Source organism: Talaromyces atroroseus, assembly GCF_001907595.1.
Source record: "Talaromyces atroroseus strain IBT 11181 chromosome Unknown scaffold_3, whole genome shotgun sequence".
In the NCBI taxonomy this organism is placed as follows: Eukaryota; Fungi; Ascomycota; class Eurotiomycetes; order Eurotiales; family Trichocomaceae; genus Talaromyces; species Talaromyces atroroseus.
In genome coordinates this window covers 1,084,753-1,097,343 of record NW_017971435.1, presented here as the reverse complement: position 1 = coordinate 1,097,343, position 12,591 = coordinate 1,084,753, and the positions used below count along the sequence as shown (strand labels likewise).

At 45.4% G+C, this 12,591-nt stretch overlaps 5 protein-coding genes across 5 annotated transcripts; 3 read left to right on the top strand and 2 right to left on the bottom strand.

The window, feature by feature from the left end:
• Nucleotides 1-251: 251 nt before the first annotated feature.
• UA08_03422 (hypothetical protein) lies at nucleotides 252-1,992 on the top strand (the record flags this gene model as incomplete). The annotated part of the gene is made up of 3 exons (XM_020265720.1): nucleotides 252-411; nucleotides 475-1,051; nucleotides 1,116-1,992. The coding sequence occupies 3 exons, from the start codon at nucleotides 252-254 to the stop codon at nucleotides 1,990-1,992; spliced, it is 1,614 nt and encodes a 537-aa protein (XP_020120986.1).
• A 1,309-nt stretch (nucleotides 1,993-3,301) lies between these two features.
• UA08_03421 (hypothetical protein) lies at nucleotides 3,302-4,409 on the top strand (the record flags this gene model as incomplete). The annotated part of the gene is made up of 5 exons (XM_020265719.1): nucleotides 3,302-3,307; nucleotides 3,460-3,800; nucleotides 3,851-4,103; nucleotides 4,157-4,302; nucleotides 4,373-4,409. The coding sequence occupies 5 exons, from the start codon at nucleotides 3,302-3,304 to the stop codon at nucleotides 4,407-4,409; spliced, it is 783 nt and encodes a 260-aa protein (XP_020120985.1).
• A 349-nt stretch (nucleotides 4,410-4,758) lies between these two features.
• Nucleotides 4,759-6,672, bottom strand: UA08_03420 (Glycerol kinase; the record flags this gene model as incomplete). The annotated part of the gene is made up of 4 exons (XM_020265718.1): nucleotides 4,759-5,199; nucleotides 5,271-5,437; nucleotides 5,497-6,482; nucleotides 6,536-6,672. The coding sequence occupies 4 exons, from the start codon at nucleotides 6,670-6,672 to the stop codon at nucleotides 4,759-4,761; spliced, it is 1,731 nt and encodes a 576-aa protein (XP_020120983.1).
• Nucleotides 6,673-8,151: 1,479 nt separating this feature from the next.
• On the top strand, nucleotides 8,152-9,281 carry UA08_03419 (hypothetical protein; the record flags this gene model as incomplete). The annotated part of the gene is made up of 3 exons (XM_020265717.1): nucleotides 8,152-8,411; nucleotides 8,484-9,030; nucleotides 9,135-9,281. 3 exons carry the CDS (start codon nucleotides 8,152-8,154, stop codon nucleotides 9,279-9,281), a joined length of 954 nt encoding a protein of 317 aa, XP_020120981.1.
• A 504-nt stretch (nucleotides 9,282-9,785) lies between these two features.
• On the bottom strand, nucleotides 9,786-11,141 carry UA08_03418 (hypothetical protein; the record flags this gene model as incomplete). Its single annotated transcript, XM_020265716.1, has 4 exons — nucleotides 9,786-9,853; nucleotides 9,943-10,332; nucleotides 10,410-10,967; nucleotides 11,042-11,141. The coding sequence occupies 4 exons, from the start codon at nucleotides 11,139-11,141 to the stop codon at nucleotides 9,786-9,788; spliced, it is 1,116 nt and encodes a 371-aa protein (XP_020120946.1).
• Nucleotides 11,142-12,591: the final 1,450 nt, after the last annotated feature.

The window sequence follows — 12,591 nt, the reverse complement described above, 5'->3', positions numbered from 1 at the left end:
AGAAGTCTATTTACACATCATAGAATGTGTGGTCATCATGTCCATCATTACTCCATTCTCTTTTTCGTTTTCTTGTTTTGTTTGTAAAAAAGTATAGTTACGTATGATTTAGCATATGATTGCCAACTAGCCTAGGCTCGTTCTTTTGCGGGGAAGTCCCCACCAAACTTTTAAGTTGATCAACCCTTAGGCCCCCCAGGCCGTCCGTCCCTTTAACAAACCTATTCAAGTAATTTCAATAAGAAAAAGAAATGATTGAAGAACTTCTGTCTGGCATCTCGCCCTCCAGAACAGTCTTGGGGGTGAGTCTGGCTCTTTTCATCGTCTTCTGGGTGATGAAACTGCGAGTGGCCCACCAAATCCAGTCACTGGGAGGGAAATCACCAGAGATTCCTACCCATCTTCCCGTGGGTGAGTACAAGCCTTCCCTGCCGTTTTGTTCTTGTAAAGATGAAGCCTAAGTTCGAAATACAGCGGCCGATTTCATCTTCAGGTCTCTAAAGGCCGCCAAGAAGAACCAGGATCTAGCGTTCTGGCAAAAGGCTTTTGTTAACGCTCAACAAGCGCATAAGCTTCCATCCGTGCCTTACACGGCAGAGATCAATCAATTAATATCGAACCGGCTCGTATTCACCATTGACCCGGAGAATATCAAGGCCTTGTTAACTGGCCAGTTCAACGACTTTGGTAAAGGAGAAACCTTCCATCGGGAATGGCGCGAATTCCTGGGCGACAGCATCTTTGCCACCGATGGTGAAATGTGGTCTGCGTCTCGACACCTAATCCGCCCCATGTTTACTCGAGACCGCATTGTTGATACCGAGATTTTCGAGACCAATGTTCAGAAACTCATTCGTCTCTTTGGAGGCAGTGCAGCCCCCAATGGAACTAAGATTGTCGATGTTGGGGGGCTGTATTTCCGCTACACTCTTGATGCCTCCACCGATTACCTCCTAGGCAAAGGCACAGATAGTCTGGAGAATCCGACGACTAGATTTGCTGAGGCCTTCCGATATGTACAATCAAGACAGGCGCAATACTTCCGCATGGGGTGAGTGGATATATAGCACTTGATTGTACTCCAGAAAAGCGTTTATAACTGATAAAATATCCAGCCCACTCAGCGGTTTCTTCTCTCGAAGGAAGTTCAGAGAAGAGTTAAAGATAATGGATGATTTTCTGCAGCCTTATATCGAAACTGTCCTTTCGCTCACCCCCGAGGAGCTGGAGAAAAAGCTTTCCAAACGGGACACTTTTCTCGATGCTTTGGCACGATTCACTCGCGACCCACGAGTGTTACGGGATCAATTAGTCGCCGTGCTTCTCGCAGGCCGAGATACTACAGCTGGGACACTCTCTTTCTGTACATTCGAACTTGCTCGTAACCAAGATGTCGTCGCAAAGCTACGAGAGGAAATCGCAGAGCGCCTTGGTGTCGGAGCAGATGCCAAGATCCCGACATATGCTGACCTAAAGGAAATGAAATACCTAAATGCCGTCATTAACGAGACGCTTCGAGTCTATCCCGTCGTGCCATTCAATGTCCGTTATAGCCTCCACGATACTACTCTCCCCCGTGGCGGCGGCCCCGACGGCAGATCCCCCATTGGCATCCGGGGAGAAACACGAGTCGTCTATTCAACGATGCTCATGCAGCGCGACCCGGCATTCTGCGATCAACCCCCCAACGCCGAGAGATACTATGATCCCGCGAAATGGATTCCCGAACGCTGGACCTCGGGCTGGCAGCCAAAGCCATGGCATTTTATACCTTTTAACGGCGGGCCTCGTATTTGTATTGGCCAGCAATTCGCCATGCTCGAAATGTGCTATACTATTGTACGGATTCTGCAAGCGTACGAAAAGATTGTCGCTGTTCCGAGGTCCGGTCATGATAAAGTTGAGGATCCCGTTTTGCAATTTGAAGTAACTCTGTCTCCTGGCGCTGAGATGAATTGTGTATTTTTGAGAAAAGGTGAAGGGAATTCTTGAAAAAGAAGGCCATTGCTTAAATGCCGTAGGCCGAAAAATGTAACGGGACGTTTCGCATTTGTTTTCTCTTTCTTTTTGGGATGATGTGGATGATGTGATGTATCTCCTTGTGTCTAGCATTGTAATAGTGTGCAAAGTCATATCAAATTGAGGCTCGTCTTTCACGGCTCAAGAAGCTCGAAGGTTGCTTTGTCGGGTCGGGTAAAAACTGCAAATACCCCCCTGGCTGTCAGTCTGTCGATCGTCTCCAGACAATTCATTGCGTACGGATACCTATATACTTGAATAGCGAGGGTGGGAGTCAGGCCCATTGTGGCCTACTACCTATCTAGGTAAAAGGTCTAAGCGAGCAAGTCCCATAAGGCCGTAAGTAGCCATGGGTCTCTATGTGCCTGGGTCGGTAAGACCTCTGTGTAATCTTCTGTCCTTTTTCCCTTTGCTCCGATCCAGAACAAAGAGGCTAAACATCTAATAAAGCAATCATACGTACGTATCGATTTATTTATCCAAGGCCGGGTATTCGGGAAACTGTCATTCACGGGGTGTCATGTCAGATGTCCATGGAACAATCATTGTCCATGTTCGCTTTGTTGCGCTCGAGACTGGCACGAAATATTCCGATACAAAGAAACCTAGGGTGCTCCCAATGTAGATTTGTTGCCAGCATGATCAGTGCTTTGGCAAAAGATATCTCCATTCAGAAATATCTCCGTGAGACAAAGCACATCCAAATGCCTAATGATATTGATATCATGTGCCAATGTTCAAGATATGCAACTTCTTAACCTTGCATAAAAACCATAATTGTTACTGACTTGAACTTAAGCGAGCTTCGGCGTCCCCTAAAAGAACGTACAATGGAAAGCACAGTTGATCTGTCAAAGGAAAAATTTCCCCCAAAATCTTGCGAAGCCTTGGTCCGTAAACTTGCACTGCCGTTCGACCGATGTGTAGATGTCTTTGCACATTTAGACCATAATGATTTAGACAATCATGGAAGAGGCAGAACTGAGGTTTTGGTCTTCTGTCGTCCTCTTTTCTATTTCCTTCGCAGTCAGTCCATTTTCCGGATCATTTCTTAGCACCGTTCTCGAGTGACTTCGAGAAATATGAGAGGCATCCATTTGCCTACGCATGGGCATTATATAGACGAGGGCTATTCAGAATTGTTGGTTATTGATATTCATCTCCTATTCATGGGCATAAGGACTCTTGTGGTTGACACGCATTTCGGATAGTGAAAACGAATCCACTATATCGCTCGATTCAGGTTTCATGGATATTCATCTGGAGGACGGTTTAGCACATCATGAAAGTAAGTTTCCGTTTAGACTCAGTGAATCAAATGGAATCAAGTGGAGGAATATCTGCTCACAGTGTTCATAGCATATCACTATCAAAGTGGTAAAGTGCGTGCTTCTTTAACGCACACTTAGTGCATCCAGTATCTCATTGTCGTATGTGCAGGCCGAAAAGAAGCGATTAGAATCATTACATATCGTCTTCACGAGTGCTTTCGACGGATATTTGCACCTAGCTCCTATAGACTGGAGTCCGCAGCGCGTATTAGACATTGGTTGTGGAACTGGGACATGGTGCATTGAAATGGCAGATTCATATCCTGGTGCCGAGGTCATTGGAGTCGACCTCAAAGCTTTCCAGCCATTTCTAGTGCCTCCAAATTTATCATTTGAAATCGATGATGTGGAGGAAGAATGGACTTGGAACCGCTCTTTTGACTATATCCATGCTCGCTACATGGCTGGGACAATTTGCGATTGGCCTAGACTGATACGGCAGTGTTTTGAGTAAGTCCCTATTTGGCCTTTCTTTTTATTCCACCAAGCTAATCAGTTAGTAACTGCATTTCCGGCGGCTGGGTTGAATTTCAGGACATGGATTCAATATACGTTGCTCATGAAGCATCTGTGTCCAAAGAAGGCCGCATATTGCAATGGCTTGCATACAGCTGCAATATCAATGATTTGAGCGAATTGGCCATTCACTTAGACTCAACTTTTGCTCAATGGATGCATGGGGCTGGTTTCATCAACATCCACATTGTTAAAAGGGTTTTGCCCCTTGATGTGTTAGCAGAAGATTTGAAGTCGGTAAGGCATTGTCTCGGGAAAAAGTACTAAGTCCAAATGCTAAGCTTTAGAAGGAAGGTGGTCTTTATAGTGAAACTCAGCTACATGGCGGTCCTTCCGATATGAATAGGGAGTCGTTCGAAGATGCACCTGGCTGGGCTAGTGGCCAGGTTGATGCTTTCATCGATGACATTCGAAGAGACCATCCTTCGGTAACTCTGTAAGTATGCTATTAGCAGTCCTTCCACAACTCTTTGAATCTTTGAATCGATTCACTGACGCTCTCGTAGATATACAGTTTATGGTCAAAAACCGATCCACGAGTAGACCACCGATGCATTCGTTTTCTTGCACGTTTTATCCCTTTAGCCGGCGTACCGGCGTTCAAGAGCCTTGGAGGGCTCTACAGTGATCCCCTGGCATACGCAAAGTTTATAAGATAGATTGAGAAGAGAAACAGCAGGATACTGTGTGTTGTGTCGTCCGTTGTCGGGGAGTGCACCTTCCTTGTTTGCAGCTGTAGATCACCTGACCATCGTTTACATTACATCCACCAAGCAAAGCATTAACCTCTTGCATCTCATTGATCGTTCATTTATCTCGCTTCATTTATTTATTTATTCATTATCAGAGAGTAATATGGATCCTTGTGGTCGAATGCCCTCAGACAAGCAATCTATGCACTGGTTGCTCTCCTCAGACGCTTCAAACGCTGATGGATCTCGAGCTTTCGCAGTTCAAGCAGCAAGTCTTCTTCATCCGCCTCGTCAAGGTCACTGAAAATGGAATATTTGCCAAAGACAGATTCTACCGGTTTGACCTTAACGACTACTGATGATTTGCCGGAGTTCTTGGCTCCATTTACCTTGCTACTCTCCTTTTTTACCCACCCTTTCGACATGTGCACGGCTCTCTCCCAGAGTGAAAACATTTCAAAACTTTTCTCAGGGGGTATGCTTGGTTCAAAGACCGCACCGCCGGCTCGGTTGATATCTCGCAGTTCCGTGAAGTTATGCCAAAGACCACAGGCTAACCCTGCTGCAATAGCAGCTCCAAGAGCAGTGGTCTCCCGCATCTTCGGGCGATATACTGGGATTGACACCAGATCGGCTTGGGTCTAAAGAAAATCGAGTTATTAAATGGAAAGGAGACTTGTGGTAAACCAACTCTCGACACACACACACATACTTGCATCGCTAGATCCGAATTACTCATGCCGCCATCAACAGCAAGTTCTGAAAGCGCATGCCCGCTGTCCTTTTCCATGGCGGCTAATATGGCTTTTGTCTGATAACATGTTGCTTCTAATGTGGCTCTGGCTATATGGCCCTTTTGCGTGTATTGCGTGATTCCAACTGACGTCATGAGAACAGGTTAACATTCTCCTTTATGTGGATTATGAATTTCGACTTACAAATTGTCCCCTTGGCATCATCTATCCAATATGGTGCAAAAAGGCCACTAAATGCAGTTACAAATACGCAGCCACCGTTGTCCTCCACAGTTGCTGCCAGCTCGTCGACTTCCTTGGACTTTTTGAAAAAGTTGAGGTTGTTCTCTAGAAACCTGATACCTGATCCACCAACAGCAATGCTACCCTCCAACGCATAGACGGGTTTACCGTCAAATTGAAAGGCTACAGTTGCTAGCAGGCCATGTTTGGATATCACTGGTTTCTCTCCCACGTTGTACAGAAGAAAGCAGCCTGTCCCGTAAGTGTTCTTGGCCAAACCCGGATAGAATCCCTTTTGCCCAACCAAGGCTGACGATTGGTCACCAAGACAGCCCATGATCGGTACTCCTTGGAGAATACCGGAAGAAAAACTACCATATGCCTTTCTGTCTGATGAAGGAACAATTCTAGGAAGATGAACTTTGCCTTTGACCCCAAAAAAGTCGAGCAGGCGATCGTCGTATTCGAGAGTTTCCAGATTCATAAACATTGTTCTCGATGCGTTTGTTGGGTCCGAAACAAATACCTTCGCCGCTGGCCCACCGTTCAACTGGTATACTAGCCATGAGTCAACGGTACCGAAGGCGAGTCGGCCTTTTTCATATGCAGATTTAACCTTAGGGACATGTTGAATCATCCACAACAACTTCGTCGAGGATGGATATGTCGATAGAGGCAGACCACATATTTGTTGCAGACTACCAGCGCCATTTCTTGATTTCAGTTCTGTCACAATCGACTGTGATCGGGTATCTGTCCACACGATTGCATTATGCAAGGGCTCCCCAGTCTCAGAGTCCCACAATACCGTGGTTTCTCTTTGATTAGTGATTCCAATTGCCTTGATGCTGTCCCGAACGTAGCCAAGCTCTTCGAATTTCTTGACTGCCTCATCGATACACGTTTCAATCGACGACACGAGTTCGAATGGGTTATGTTCATGCCACCTATAATCAATCAGTATCCTGGAGCATCAAGGGAATCTCTTGAGTAAAGATACCCTGGATTGGGGTATATCTGTTCAAATTCCACTTGATGTGAAGCAACAGGCTCACCGTCTTTGTTGAAGATCAAAAACCGTGTACTTGTTGTTCCTTGGTCAATAGAGCCAACGAAGGATTCCGTCAACCCGGGCATTCTGAAAACCCGTGATGATTGATTATTGGGGAGATACAAAGTCAAATGGTGGCGGGAGATACCTTGGGTGTCCCTAGGGTACATAAAAACGAAACGGTGCCTTTAAGAGACTTGACCCAAGGGGGGGGTGTTTGCGTAATACAAGACTAGAGGGGCCAAGTGCATTCATTCATTCATTATCATTCATAACTGGATCCCCCACACCAATATTCTCATGTGACTGGGGGAAAAATAAATCCCTGACTTCTGGGCTATCGCGAGCTTGCTAGTGGCAGGATGTACCAGTGCCAAGCGAAGAAAGCACCGACATTTCCGGTGAGAGAATTTGCTGTCCGTGCAATCTTAACTAACGTAGTTGTTGGCTGTGGGATGATTCCCCATAGTGGGTGCTAAGACCTCAAGGGCGACTTCTCCACCGAGCCGAGTAAAGCGGAGTAGTACTCCGTGGAAAAGAATTACTAGATAGTGCTCCGAACTGTTGCACAGGAGTACTAAGAAAGCCATCGCAGTCTGTCCGAGGCGCAACCAAAACCTGAGTTACCACACTCTCTGCAATCATGTTGCAGTACGACACTCGGCCGCTTTTTTGCATCACGCGCGTTGCAATTGCATAATCCAGCAAAACCGCCACCGCTTACAATACTTTGCCATGGGATAGAATTCTGATTACAGGTTTCAGGCTGTGTCGTAATAAAAGGTCAGTTCGGATCAACGCACTGCGTGGCAGTGTGCATGTGCATATGTGCATTCAACTCCACCTTCTGACATTTGCATGCTACCTACGGTCCACAAAAAAAATTGGGTCCGGGGAAGTACACGTTCCAGATCGACAGGAATCTGGGGTATGCAGCAACCCTTGATTTATGAGAAACGAATATGTGTGAGTTTTTAGCTTACTTGCTGCATAATTTCTCACTGTGATCCCCTCGGTTAGGCGAGACAGGATGTAACTTGCATTTCGGAGTGTAACAGCGCCATAATTATCGTCGCACGTTTGCTTATTAATAGAGCTACCACGGCATAACTACCACTGCGTCAGTATAGTGCCTGGTGGCTGGATGGCCATAATGTGGTGCAACGCTGGTAGCAAGGTTGTTTTCTTATCATATTTGTGCCTACTGCGACTTGGTGGGAAGACATCTATTCAGCTGAGAGTTTACGGCCAGTGACTACAGCCCAAGCGAGAGCTCTGAACTGGAAATTATTCTATGATAATTAAAGGCTTCTGTGTGTGGCACAGGTTATATGGAACTCAGGATGAGTGTGGAACTACAAAAAAGCATTGGTTGCTTGGTAAATGGGAGTGAACACATTGCCAAATACTAGATACCTACTTTGGTGTGCAGATTTCCTGCTACTAAAAAGTACTTACTATGGTTATCTTGAATGCTTCGTGAAACTGTACAAATTTGCAAAATCTCCACCCTCAGTTGCTAAGCGGTTTGTGTCCCATGTCGAAGAATTGTCTGAAATCATAGGATGTCTACCATAGAAAACTTTAACAAAGTCAATGGCATTACTGTCGATGGAGGACAGAGACTCCAACTTGCTGTCCATAACTCGGAGGGTTGTTTTCAGGAAGCACTTCTCTGGACTCGAATTCGCCATTTCTTACGAGAACCGTTCTCAGAGTTCTTTGGGACTTTGGTCATGATACTGTTTGGCGACGGCGTTGTTGCTCAAGTAACGTTGAGCCAGGACCAGAGAGGTGACTACCAGTCTATATCATGGGGTTGGGGGTGAGTTGCTTATTTCTCTTAAGAAAAGAATATGGTTGGCAGTTTTTTATTGCTTGTTACTCAGGATGTTAGAATCGGCGTCATGTTAGGAGTATATGCCAGTGGCATATCAGGAGGACACATCAATCCAGCAGTGACATTTGCAAATTGTCTGTATCGGAAATTTCCCTGGCGCAAATTCCCAATATACATGCTCTCCCAAATACTAGGAGCCATGTCGGGAGCCGCGATTGTTTACGCCAACTACAAATCTGCTATTGATGCATACGAAGGAGGATCAAACATTCGCACGGTGCCTGGGTACTCGAAGAATGCCACTGCAGGAATATTCTGTACTTATCCGGCACCATTCATGACTAAAACCGGGCAATTCTTTTCCGAGTTCATCGCTAGCTCAATACTAATGTTCATAATTTTCGCAATCAAAGATAACAAGAACATCGGTGCCGGCCCATTGACACCACTGGCTCTTTTCTTCCTTGTCTTCGGCATCGGTGCTTGCTTTGGTTGGGAGACTGGGTATGCTATCAATCTTGCTCGTGACTTTGGCCCAAGACTTGTCAGTTGTATGATAGGCTATGGGCATAATGTCTGGACTGCCGGGAATTATTACTTCTGGGTAAGTTATTTTTTACTGAAAGTACCTATTTTAGGTAACTAGATAGAAAAGCTTTTATTAGTGACAAAGAAGTCAACTAACTATATGTGACCAAATAAATGTAGGTTCCAATGGTTGCACCTTTCTGTGGTACTGCATTCGGTGGCTGGCTTTATGACATGTTTCTCTACGTTGATGAGAGTCCTATCAATACCCCTTGGATCGGTGTGAAAAGGGCACTATTCTTCAACCAACAGAAAACGAGGACATGAGAAGATGCAGTTTAAGTTAACTCCATGATCTAAGATGGACTCACTAAAGGAGCATGTTACATATATTCAGGTATGCCAGATTAACTGGAAACTAGTTACTCTTTTCATCAATGCGTCAATGTTTCATTATCATACACATAATCAGAATCACAAATAAGTACATGTCAAGAACCATAATCCTAACGGAGAAATCAAAAAACGCCAGATCCACCCACTGTTCTAGGTGAAATATGTATGTACGTATGTACGTAGTCGTCTATTTTCTGTGAGAAATGCATCAAACCCAACCAAAAGAAGGAAAATAAATCAAGAACTCCAAAAAATGACGGTTGCACACACCACATGAGTAAAAGTCGAGGAAAGAAAGCCGCTGACGGTTATGTTCTTCGTCGTAGAGAAATGAAAAGCGAAATCAAGGTAGATACGTCGATGCGGCTCAATGCTATGGTACTGGGCTCCAGATATGAGGTGTTTTGGTTAAGTTCATTGCTTCGGAGAACGATCTCAGCGCCAGAGTGGGAGGGAAAATCCAATAGCAAGTGATATCGAAAGGCAGTAGACGGGGGAAAAGTCTATACGAAAGAAGAAAGGTTCAAAGAGTCAGCCAAGCTTCAGATTAAATATTCATAACGGGTTAAAATCCATGGATGTGCAGACTCACTTATAGACCCCATAAATGGCGCCAAAGAATTACCGCCTGAGCTGGTCACCTCCGCAGTATCGGTGCTTGTTGCTCCATGAGTGGCTGTCGCCACCCAAGGCCAGATGTCTGGGGTAACGAAGGATGAAGTCTCTCGATGAGTGCCATCCCAGGGAAGTGGTGCATCGCCGCCTGATGAAGTGATAGTCGGGTTTGAAGCGGCTGTGGCCACTGAAGCTGTTGCGCCTATATTACCGTTTATGCTACCATCCACAGCTGAAACCGAGTCCGATGTACCACTTTCACTGGTGTATACGTATTCTGTGCCGGTAGAGTAATTGATAACTGAGACTGATTTGCAGTACATGGTGAACGGCCCATCGCTATAGTCCGTTACTCCGCCGGCCCAGCCTGTTACAAAAAATTCGTCAGTGACTTGTATGTTGATGATTATGCAAGAATATACCAAAGATTCGCAGCAGACTCACTTATAGTGCCTTCCGGATTGTTAGGATCACCTCCTGCCCAGATCCCAATCTTGATCATCATCGGCGTCTGCGGATATTGACCGGAGTCGGCAGATTCTGGAGTCATGCTGCGGATCGTGGTGCCATCAACCTGCCACGCAATCAGGTCGGCCGTCCAGTCGATCGTGTACGTATGAAAGCTATCCTGATTATTTGCCATTGAAATAGTCTGCTCTCGATTATACTCGTCGGTATCGCCATGGCCAAAATAGTTTGTCTCCACACTGGAATTGTCGCCGCCTAGAAATTCGATATCGATTTCATCCAGGGTATCCGATTGCATCACTATACTGCTGATAATGCCAGTGCCAGGCGCCACCTTAACCACGACCTCAACGTGACCCCACATGATATAGAAGTTGGAGGTAATAAGAGGTGCATCGCCTTCCTCGGCGACTGTAAAGCTCGCTCCATTCGTACTGCTGTAGTCGACTGTGCCGGAGGCCGTCCAATTGATGGAAGCCCCCTGCGTGAAATCGAAGGTAGCAGATCCACTGAGCGCGGGGTCAGCTGGACAGTCTGTAAACAGCAGTAAGTTAGTATACGCCGTAATTGATTCGGTATTAGGAAGGATGTTTTGTGTCGAAACATACTAGTTTCGTCCATAGGGTCGCAGCTTGTGTAAGTCTGTGCGACAACATGTGACGATAATGTCAGCGCAGCAGAAGCCGCAAAGAGTATTGAGATCCTCATTCCTTTTGCTCGACAACAGTCATCAAGTACCAATAGAAAAGGGGTAAAAAGGAAAAAGGAAGCTCGTTTGGCTATACAGCCTGAGAACCTTGGTCGGAGTTTCTCTGCAGGCGTTGTGTGCGTTGCGCCGAATGCTATAGGTTAGGTAGAAATTAGATTGCAAGCACTGCTGTGAACAAAACAATTAAAGAAAATATTTAACGGCAGAGAAAGACATAAGTACAGCTGCAGAGCCATCGCCATAACAATAGGCCCAGCCTCTTTGTTTTGGCGTGATTCTTTTGAGGTGGAGCCTCCTTTTAAGTGCAACGGAGCCTAAATTGATCACCAACCAATAGCATACCCCATGTATCCAGCCACAGTCCCACTTTAGCCACTAGTCCCAACTGTTGTCATTCTACATCGCTGTCCACGATATAATGATACACAAACTGTGTGGCCTTTTAATGTGTATAGTCTATAGTAAAGTTATTGCATTAAGTTTAGTCATAGGTTGCTCGTGCTTGTTGAGGAGAAAGAATCAGGTGATCTATTCGATTGCAAAGGCCATGATAAACGTTGCGTTGTCGACAGATGTTCCATACAGAAAAAGACATACGCATTTGCTGACGTGTAATCTGCATACAACGTAAGTATTTTCACCTGCTATGAATCACTGCTACGTACACCATCGATCTTCGATACTTTTGGACAGCGGATCTGTCAATTGATATGATTGGTCAGAAAATAAAGAGGCGGGAATCGTGCCCGGACCACGTGGGCCTCCAGCCTCCCGCTCGATCTTGATATGATTTATGTATACATCATCTTTGGGATTACGAAAACTAAAACACGTTCGCAGTTGCTATTGCGCGAACATACGGAGCACGTATACAGGGACGACCTCGGAGGCCTACCTTCTCACAGATTTATTCCTAGCATTAACGAATTTCCATTTATATCCTGTAGATCTAGTGCATACTGGCCTACGTGGAGATATCGGAATATCGATTCGACTCCTTTTTCATGAACATTATTCATAGATAGTAAAGACTAGCTAGTATTTTTGGTTCGAATTAAATTTCCTGAAAGCTGATCGGCCTAGAACCGTAGATTGCGGAATCGAACTTATAGGGCAGCCCCATTATTTATTCCGTTTTGTAGTTACTAAACCCATGGGGTTATACGGAGTATATTGAAGTTTTAATGCACCGTATCTGTAGTCCGTATTCAGCGATTACTAATGCATGTACCATGTACATGCATTCTGGATCGAGGCGCTGGTCCACGATGAAATGACGTCAAGGGGCCTCTGCTGGATACGTACAACACCAAGTTAACTAGGTAAGCAGCTTGTACATGTTTAATCAACTCTTTTGAGCTAGAGCTGAATTATCTAGGTAGCACAAAGCAACCGGGATTTGACAGGGACGAAAAAGAGCAAGCCAATCTAAAACTATCGTGTCTCATC